The 10965-nt window shown below is 35.8% G+C and overlaps 1 protein-coding gene across 1 annotated transcript in view; it reads right to left on the bottom strand.

Annotated features, from left to right (window-relative positions):
• Window positions 1–534: 534 nt before the first annotated feature.
• The window catches only part of SRSF12 (serine and arginine rich splicing factor 12), a 16142-nt gene continuing 5711 nt past the window's right edge, over window positions 535–10965 (bottom strand). The window contains exons 2-5 of the mRNA XM_007950893.1: window positions 6674–6795; window positions 5337–5444; window positions 5022–5163; window positions 535–904 (exon numbers count right to left, since the gene is read on the bottom strand). Coding sequence (XP_007949084.1) covers window positions 535–904; window positions 5022–5163; window positions 5337–5444; window positions 6674–6795 — 742 coding nt within the window. The remainder of the gene's footprint in view (window positions 905–5021; window positions 5164–5336; window positions 5445–6673; window positions 6796–10965) is intronic.

Below are 10965 nucleotides of genomic sequence, written 5' to 3'. Positions count from 1 at the left end.
GAGCTAAGACAATGTATCTTATGAATGCTTGGTATCTATATTTATTCTACTTTGATATTAGTATTTTGTATGATAAACTAACATTCAACAGAAATCGGCCCAAGTTTAAATAGAAGATTCAAAACAGACATAAGGTGTCAAATAATTTTAAGTCTGCTCTGTGCAAATTATAATTGTAATTATTTTTCACATGAAAGCAAAAGTCCAAAATATTTTTGTAAAACACATAATTAATATTACTAATATTTAATATCCAAGTAGAATTTTCTAAATTGGCTCCATTTTACCCATTTCTTTTGAAAAGTACCCTCTACAACAACATAAAAAAAAGGTCCATGAAATTGTTGATATCAAACACATAATTTATGGTGTGGGCTCTTAAGCTGAAACCAAATCTACAGTTACTTTATTTCTTGCATATGCACAAAACTAGTATCAACTCACATTTTCTGTAAGCCTTGAAGAATTTTTATTTAACATAAGGAGAGGCTTAGTAACATATTAAAGACTATAGTAGTGCTCTTCTGTTGCTGTTCACCAACTGTTTTTATGACGGTAACTCCGAGATCTGGAATGTGATCGAAAATGAGAATGTTTTGCTGTTTGTGCTTTAGTTTCAGAATTGGTGTACCCTTTGGGAGATTTACATGGGGATCTTGCTATGGAGTCAGAATGTCTTCCATGTGATCTTGATTTTGCTCCTGAGCCAGTCTGCTTTTGAGGTGAACTTGATTGTGATTTTCCTATTGACTTGGACCTTTTTTGTAAGGACTTGGACCTTGATCGTCCTCTAGAACCAGAATTTCTTCTTGGAGTTCTTGATTGCCTTGCTGAGGTAGACCGCCTTGGTAGTGATTTGGAACGAGATTTAGATTGGCTGTAAGAAAATCGTCTGTGTCGAGACCTGCAAACATCCATAATATTAGGGCATGTATTTCACACAGAAACAGTTAATAGGCATTGCAACATTTTCAGGAACTTATATAAATAATGTGGGCGCTCTGGTGGCATAGTGCCTAAAAACCCTCTGACTGCTAACCAGAAGGCTGGCAGTTCAAATCCACCAGCCACTCCTCGGAAGAAAAATGGTATACCAGAAAACCAAACTCACTGCCGTTGAGTCAGATCCGACGCATAGTGATCCCTCCTTGGGTTTCTAAGACAGTACCACTACAGAAGTAGATTGCTCAACCTTTCTTCTGAGGAGTGGCTGGTGGGTTTGAATCGCCAGCCTTCTGGTTAGCAGTCAAGTGCCTTAGGCACTATGCTACCAGAGCTCCTAAAGAGAATTCTTTAGGTTTAAGAAAAATGATCCCAAATAGAAGTAAAGACTGACAGGAAAAAACAATGAACACTAGAAATAAATATACTGAGCCAGTTGAAAAACCACTTGGAAGAACTTGGAATAACAAACTTTATACTGAATTAAGTAATACCTTTCCCTCCACATCAAGTGAAGGAGAGTTAGCTAAGATAACTTATCTGAGTAGTTTTGCTCTCCAGCTCTTTTCCTATAACAGAAAAGAGTTAATCCCATTGCAAGAAATTGAAAAAAAAAAAAGTAGTGAGTACCTAGGCTGGGACAATTAGGAGAAAAGCAGAGTTGAGTGCCAATGGATACAGAGTTTATTTTGGGTATGAAAAAAATGTTCTAAAATTGATCATGCTGATAGTTACACAACTCTGTGAATGTATCTAAAAAAAAAAGAAAGAAAGAATTTTGCTTCTCTATTAACCACATCTGTTCTGGAATTAAAAAAAAAACTTTTAGAAATTATTAAATTTATTAAATTATTAAATTTTACTCTTGTTAAAATATAAAACAATTTAGGAAAATCATCTCTGAAATAATGTAACAACAAAAAAAAGAAAACAAAAAAACTAGATGCTACATTTGCACTGAAAAGGCTAAGAGATAATTTTAACATTGTTCAAGAACATTTAGAGTATAATATATTTATACATATATTAATTGACATAAATTCAACAAAGATTTATGAAACACCTAAATAAGCTAGGGACTATTGCTAAGTGCTAGGACTATAAGCATGAATTAGACAAATATCCTTGCCATTCAACAAACTAGCTTTTTTTCTACATCCACTGAGGGCAAAATGAGACCTTCTTCTAGTCCAAGGTAGTACAACATATATTTATTTATATATAAATATCTGTATATATACACACACACATACACACACAAAAAAATCTGATCCTTATAAATTCTTGTGAACTAGGTAAGATATGCATTATCTATTGCACTTTTATAAATTAGAAAAACTGGGGTCAGAGAGGTTCAGTAATTTGTCAATGGTCTTATAACCAGTACAAAGTAGAGCAGTTTTGCAAGATACAGTCCTTACTATCCTGCTACCCCATGATGATCTGGAACAACTGTCACTTTTTTATTTTTCTCTAGCCAAGCTATTATACTTTACTTCCACTGTTGTTGTTGTTGTTTTTTGCCCAATCTTCCTTCCAAGGAGTGGCTGGTGGGTTTGAACTAGCAGCCCTCTGGTTAGCAGTCAAATGCCCGACTCATAGCAACCCCTCCCTGGGTTTCTGAGGCAGTATCATTATGGAAATAGATTGCCCAACCTTCCTTCTGAGGAGTGGCTGGTGGGTTTGAACCGCCAGCCTTATGGTTAGCAGTCAAGTGCCTTAGGCATTACGCTACCAGAGCTCCTCTACTAGAAGGCAAAAAATGATGTGAACAGCTACCCGTTATAGATTATTTAGGAAAAAAACTGATTAAGATCCTAATGCATTTAGAAACAAATTATTAGTCAATCAAAACGATCATTTTCTTTTGCAAGCTAAGTCTTTTTTGTACCAAGGTCAGTAAATATTGTTCAGTAAGTACAGTGTTGCTTAGGCACAAGATTACATCTACCGTGATATATATATTAAACCATTCATTTTACATGAAACAGTCACATCACTAAACTTCTATTAAACTTGATTACACACACACACAAAACTACTCTATATTAGCTATTAATAGTAATCTGAACTGTTAAACTTCACTCCCTTATAATATTTATGTCCTCTGTGAAGCCAGAGGATTATAATTGGTATCGATGCTGTTTCCCTGTATTCAGGGCATGTAAATTAAAAAACGAAAACAAAAAAAACATCAAGTTTGGTCTCACTACATCTTAAGTTCTATAAATATAATTTTGTATATGAGTACAGAAACTAAGTATCATAGTCTAAACCTCAAATAGACAATCAATGGAAAAATGGCTCATCCTCAGTCAAGGGGGAAACTGGATTATTTGTCATAAGATCCCAGAGGAGTTTAATATTTTTACACCATAGGAGAATGTATAATAAAAAGAATTATGTCCCAGAGTATGCTATAGCTGTTTCTGAAAATTTCTTTACCAATCCAGGTAATAGCCCAATCTTGACCTAGGGCTCCCTAGGCTTCTAATAGGAACTTAAGGCTTCCACCTACATTCATACCTTCTCAAAAACCAAATACCAAATTCACTGCCATGGAGTCAGATCTGACCCCTCCTTGGGTTTCCTAGGTGGTATCGCTATGGAAGTAGAGTGCCCAATCTTCCTTCCAAGGAGTGGCTGGTGGGTTTGAACTAGCAGCCCTCTGGTTAGCAGTCAAATGCCTTAGGCACTATACCACCAGAGCTCCCATACCTCCTCCAGGATAGGCCAAAGTCAAAGAATTTTGATTCATATATTTTCTAGCAATCAGGATTCTTGAATATTAAAAAGTCAAAGAACATAAGCATGGTTCTTTTTTCCTATTTCCTTTCCACTAGGCTAGATGAGTAGGAACCAGGCCACTTCACTGTCTTGTTTTCAGAGTTAGGGACTTAGGGCAAAGACCCTCTAACTACCTATATATACGCCAAAACAAAAACCAAACCCACTGCCACTGAGTTGATTCTGACTCATAGCGAACCCCACAGGGTTTTTGAAGCAGTAAATCTTTATGGAAGTAGATTGTCCCATTTTCCTTCTGTGGAGTGGCTGATAGGTTTGAACTGCCAACTTTTGGTTAGCAGTCAAAGGCCTTAGGCACTGTGGCACATAAGCTTCATACACACACACACAATTTTATTTTTATTAGGCTTTTTCATGTCTGGGGACTGACAGATGAAGAATGGAGGGGTGGAAAGTGAAAGGGAGCAGCCCTAGTGATTAACTTTGATATAAGCTATGTGGGCCCTTCTAGCTTAGGTGTATTGTCCAGGACACCTGATCCTTTTACTCAGAGAGCTAGAAGAACTAGGATATTGGTATAAATGCTAATTATTCTTTAAAAAGAAAATTCACCTTAAAATTTTACATGCCTACAAAACAATGATAATATTAACTCAGGATAAATACTGTAAATGTTTAAGATTTTGGGCATGCTACTAAATTTTAGTTACTATCTCAACAGCTTCTGCCTTGGAAACGCAAGGAGGGGTCACTATGAGTCAGGTCTGACTTGAGGGCACATAACAACAACATTATTCTAATATAAACAAACTCCCAGTTAGCAAGATATTTGATAGTTTGCAAGTATCTCTTCCCCCTAAATTTATAGTTTTTAATGTCTTCTTCCTATAATATTGTCATACTTGAAATTTATTTTTGATAATTTACCTTTTATAAGTAAATAAACTTACATTAATTTAAATCAACCTTCTATCATAAGTGACTATCCCATATTTCTTATGAGTTTAGCCATTATCAGAATCAAGAGTCTGAATTTTTATGTTCATTTAGGAAAAATTTTATTTATCCAAAGTTCCACTCTATTTGTCCAGTACATATTTTTTTACTTTTTATTCAGTGAATAATACCTTCCAATTACATCTATCATGAAATAAAAACACTGGAAGGTATCCAATGAACCCAAGTTAAATAACAACACATAATAGAGAAGAGCCTATCTTTCTGTAACAGTTCATATTAAACAACATGATTCAGGTAGCCTGTCTTTAAAAGACCCTTTAAAACGTTCTTCAGAAAAAGAAGTTTGCAATCTCATTGTATTTTGTACTCACTCTTTAAGGCTATCAGACCGCCTCCTGTTTCTTCCCCAGGAAGAACTTCTACTTCGAGTTCTCCTTTGACTAGGACTTCTGGATCTCCTGTGATCACTTGGAGAACAAGGGTGACGTTCTTTTGATTTCATTTGGCCTGGTGCTAGAATATAACGAACAAGACTTGTAACAAAATTCATCACTGGAAAACCTCAACAGTAGTTACTCAACTAGTATAGTCTATCATTTTTAAAAGGAATTTTAAATAAAAAATCTGTCACTGCTGAAACTGTCTTTCTGCTGAATAAACAAAATTTAACATTTAGTCACACTTACTTTTGCGATCACCTTGTGCAAACTGTATTTCAATTTGACGGCCACATACCCATTTTCTATTAAGGTTATAAAGAGCATCTTCAGCATCACGAACATCTTCAAATATGACTAGCTGTTAAGGACACTTTGAACATCATATATCAAGTAAAAACAGCATTTTAAAACTATTATTCAGATGGGAAATGAAATTAACAGGAAAAACAACTCACAATCTCCATTATAATATGAAAAATCAGACAAAAACTTACTTTTTATTATGAAAGCATGCCCCATTATGATTTAAAATGAATCTAAAAATAAAAACAAATAAATATGTGACTGTATTTTTAATATATACATTAATGTAGCTGCAGGCTGCATGTTAAATTTGAAATGCTATAAGCAGTAATTCCAACAATGCTAGTATTATAAAATAAACTGTTTAGGATTCACTCCCTTCTTTCAGGTAAAGGATCCATCAGGTTTTTCACTGAAAAATCAGCATGCAGAAGCCTCTATTCTGAAATTAAAATTACTCTTTCATTAAAAGGCTTTAATTATGACATTTAAGAAAAATGATTTATTATAAATAAAACTGTACACACTTAAGTGATCTAAAGTATTTTCAAAATTGCTCACTTTAAAAATACCTTTATATTTTTACCACTTGGGATATAAGTATAAAAGAAACTTGAAAGTAATGGGCAAACATGGAATTATATGTATTGGTTTATAATACACTGTTAAAGCTCCCCCTTTTCTACATAAATTATATAATATTAGACCTTCTAACTATAATGGAAATTAGCTATATAAAATGACTAACTATTTTCAGGAGGCTGTTCACTGGTTTAATTTTTTTAAATAATAGAAGACAAAAAGCTCTAGAAATACAAAATTACCTCAGTGTCACTTGATCTTGAACCTTGACCTTTACTCTTTAAGGCTTGCAAGATGGACTTTATAACAGATGCAGAAACAACAAAATCAGACTTGGCTTTGACTCTGGAACTCTGAGTATATGTAGGAAAGCCGAAGTCTCAACCTGGTGTTGCCTTTTTCTTTTGCTTGATAAAGACTTCCCCTCTTCCAGGTCTTTATATCTGTGTCCACCCTCCCTGTTTACTCCTTGATGCTTGAACTTTAGGTGCGTTTTGTCTTGCCTGCTCAGGTTATGCTTGGATTCTAGCTAACAGGTTGGTTCAAACTGGGGGACGCTTGCCAGCTACTGTGGACTGCTTTAGATTTTCTGAGATAAAGAAATAAACACATTTAATTAGGCAATATTAATCTCATAACATATATTCCTGAATACATACATGTATATGCACATGTATGCAGCACATTCACATGCACACAGTAAAAGAAAGGATATTGAACATAAGCAAATCCTCTTGGGCGGCGAGTGTAGAAGTCAAGTGGAATGTAAACGTCTACTATAGGGCCATATCGACCAAACTCACGGCGCAAGTCCTCAGGCCTGAAGTGTTTTAGAAATAAGGCAAAGAAATATGAATAGCTAGATTAAAATATTTTGCCTACAGAAATCCAGTTGACTCTTCCAAAAGAAAATACATTATCTACACCAGCGTCACCTAAAATTGTCTCTCATAAAAATCACCTGGGTTTTGAATGGAAGAAAGAAAAAACAAAACAGATTCTCAGGCTATTCTCTTAGAGATCCCATTTAGGAGGCTTGATTAAGGACTGGAAATACATGTTTATAAGGACTCCAGATGATTGTTATGTTTAGTCAAGTTCAGGAAACAGTGACCCAGCACTTGCACCTTGGAAAGTTATTCCAATTACAAGACTATTTAATAGTCAATATAAAGAGTTCCAATTATTAACCATTTCATTAAAAACACACTCATTTGGCTATTTAAAAAAAAAAAAAAAGACACTGCTACTGATTGCTTCCAACTCATAGTGACCCTACAGGACAGAGTAAATGGCCGCATATGGTTTCCAAGGCTGTAAATCACACTGCCTTGTCTTTCTCCTGAGGAGCAGTTGGTGGGAACCACCAACCTTTTGGTTAGCAGCCAAATGCCTTTACCACTGCACACACAAGCGCCTGTAACTTCATGTTTATGCTAATTTTGCTTTCAAATAGCAAAAATTATGTCTAGCAAATAAAACAGGCTTCTAAAGTAGTTCTCAGGTTTTTAAAAAAATGAATCATTTACTGTTAAACATATAACAAAATAATCACTGTATTCTCAAATATGAGAAGTATTTTTACGCTTACAGGCCTTCTGGGGAGCTCTGGTAGCATAGTGCCTAAGACACTTGACTGCTAACCAGAAGACTGGCGGTTCAAGCCCACCAGCTACTCCTCGGAGGGAAGATGGAGCAATCTACTTCCGTAGTGATACTGCCTTGGAAACCCAAGGAGGGGTCACTATGGGTCGGGTCTGACTGACGGCACATAACAACAACATGGGCCTTGTATTGTGATAGGTATTAATGAGTAGATACCAAAGAAATACATGACATGTTATTTGTCTTCTTGGAGCTACTATTTATCCAAAGAGACAAAATAGTTGTCAGTTCTATCCGACTTATATGTCAGGCACTGTTATAAAATCAGTAATATCTCACAATAACCCTACCATTGTTTATAGATAAGGACACAGACAAGGTCACTGTGTCAGTAAATGACACAGCTAGAATCTAATCCCAAGTTTGACATTAGTCTGTGTTTTTAGCCACTACAGACTATTGCCTCATGGCCATTTTAGAGATTCAGCATCAAGCACCAAATGTGGCTCAAAAGAAAAAAAAAGAGCACTTCTGAATCTACTGTACACAGAAAAGAATCAAAAATGACTGCAAAGGTTCTAGCTTGAGCAAATGGAAGATAGATGGTGTCAGTAACAAAAAAAATATATAGTTGGAAGACAGAACTACATTGAAGAGCAAAAAGGAGGGGGAAATGGTTTCATGCTTGGAAATGTCACCTCTGAGGTGATGCTGGAACTTCTAAAAGTTCTGTATGCAATGAATTGTGATCATACAAATTATATTAATTTTCTCTCAAGATTAGAAGAGACATCAGTGATTGAGGCTAGACATGTGGATTAAAGAAGTCATTACATAAACACTGACTATGCATCTGCTATATGGCAAGCATTGTCAATATTATGACATAATTTCATTTAATACTCTGACAGACGACTTTGTAACAGTGGTAATGTCTTTTTCTTTCACTAATTCATTCAACAAATATTTGCTGAGCACGTATTATGTGCCAGGTTCTAGGGATATGGTGGGGAACACGATAGACAGAATTTCTGCTCTTACAGTACAGTATTGGGCAAAGATTCTCAACAATTCCTGATTAGAATCTTCTGTGAAGATGATGTCACAGGAACAGACACCCTAACTTCCTGCATGAACTCTGGACCTAATTATTAGTGTTTTCCATGCTGACCCCCAGTAACACTTAATGTTTTAAGGCTTCATAGGCAATTCTGAGACTCAGGGTTGAGAATAACTGTTAAAGTGGTTCTCTTCACTGGTGTATCTCAGTATCTAGCATAGTTGCTTAGCACAAAGTAGGCACTCAATATTTGTTTGCTCCAAATAGTTCTTTCACGTCCCTTCCCAGTCAATACCTCTCCTCTACAGAGGCAACAACTGTTTTGTTTTTTTCAAATCACAGATTAGTGTTGCTTTTTTGACCATTATGTAAATGGAATGATACAGTGCATACTGTTTGTATCTGACTTCTTTCATTCAACTTAGTATTTGAGTCATCTTGAAAGTATCAGTAACTCAAGGTCATTCATTTTATTTGCTGAGTAGTATTCCTGTCTTAGTTATCTACAGCCTCTACAACAGAAATACCATACCACAAGTGGGTAGCTTTAACAAACAAATTTATTTTCTCATTTTAGGAGGCTGTTGTGTTGTTGTTGTTACGTGCCGTCAAGTCGAACCTGACTCATAGCGACCCCTCCTTGGGTTCCCGAGGCAGTATCACTATGGAAGTGGATTGCCCTTCCAGATATTCTTCTGAGGAGTGGCTGGTGGGTTTGAACCACCAGCCTTCTGGTTAGCAGTCAAGTGCCTTTTAGGAGGCTAGCAGTCTGAAATCAGGGTGCTTGCTCTAGGGGAAGGCTTTCTCTCCCTCAGCTCTGGAGAAAGGTCCTTGTCTCTTCTGAGCTTCTGCTCCTGAGTGATCTTCATGTGGCTTGGCATCGCTTTTTCCCCATCTTTGCTTGCTAGCTTACTTTTAATCTCTTTTATATCTCAAAAGAGATTGACTCAAGATACACTCTACATTAATCCTGTCTCATTAATTTAACATTCCTGAATTGGATTATAATCATAGACACAGGTTAGGATTAATAGCACGTGTTTTGTGGGAACATAGTTCAATTCATAAAGATTTCATTATATAATCCAATTTGCTTATTCATTCTGTTGATGGACATCTGATTTCCAATTTTTTGTCTATAATAAATAAAGCTGCTATGAATATTTTTATACATGCGTTCATGTGGATATATACTGTCATTTGCAAGAGGGTGTAAATACCTAGGAGTGGAATTGCTGGGCCAAAAGGTATGTATTTGTTTAACTTTTATGGAACTGCCATACAGTTCTCCAAAGTGGTTGCACCATTTTATACTTCTACCAGTTATGTATGAGTTCCAATTGTGTTAACTTGGTGTTATTAGTAAATTTCCACTGTTTTTTTTCCTTGTTTTCTGTTAATAAATAGAAATACAATTTCATAAATTGATCTTGTATTCTGGTAACTTGCTTAACCTATTGTTAATTACAGTAGTTTTTGTTGATTCTTTGGTCTTCTGTATGTAAACAAACATATTACCCAAGATTGGCAACAGGTTTCACTTTAAAAAAAAAATTTTATTGTGATTTGGGTGAAAATTTCCAGAGCATATTCATTTCCCATATAGCAGTTCATACACATTTTGTTTCATGACATTGACTGCAATCCCCACAATGTAACAGCTCTCTTCCTACTTCCTTCCTGTAGGTAGGTGCCTCTTCCCTGTGTCCTTCTTTCCTATGCATTCCTGTACCCTGAGCTATCTCCTGTGCAAATACTGCCCTTCTGTTCTCCCATGATTGCTTGTTCTAAGGAGTGTATCCACCTTGTGTAAATGGTCACCCTATATCCAACAGATTTTACGTCTATCTTTCTAATTTTTGTTTTCTATTTATTGTCATCACTTTTTATTGTGATTTGGGTGAAAGTTTACAAAACAAATTGGTTTTCTTGCCTTGTTGTCCTGGCTAGGTACTGCAATAAAATGTTGAACAGATGTGGTGAGAGTGGACATCTTTGTCTTGTTCCTGAAGTCAGGGAGAAAGCACTCAGTCTTTTACCATTAACTATGATGTTAGCTACAAGTTTTTCATAGATGCCCTTTGTCAGGCTGAGGGAGTTATCTTCTATTCCTAAGACTTATTAAGAATTTTTACAAGAATAATGTAGAATCTGCAAAACACTGCATAATGTGGATGAACTTGGAGGACATTATGCTGAGTTGAAATAAGTCAATCACAAAAGGACAAATATTGTTTTAGTCCGTTATCGTAAAAGTTAAGGAAAGGTTTATCTATTGAAGGAAATTTTCTTTGTTGGTTACCAGGGGTGGGAGGGGAGGGGAGG

The sequence above is a fragment of the Orycteropus afer genome, unplaced genomic scaffold (assembly GCF_000298275.1).
Source record: "Orycteropus afer afer isolate SDZICR_OR568_19922 unplaced genomic scaffold, OryAfe1.0 scaffold00011, whole genome shotgun sequence".
NCBI classification, from domain to species: Eukaryota; Metazoa; Chordata; class Mammalia; order Tubulidentata; family Orycteropodidae; genus Orycteropus; species Orycteropus afer.
This window is presented reverse-complemented; position numbering and strand designations above follow the sequence as displayed.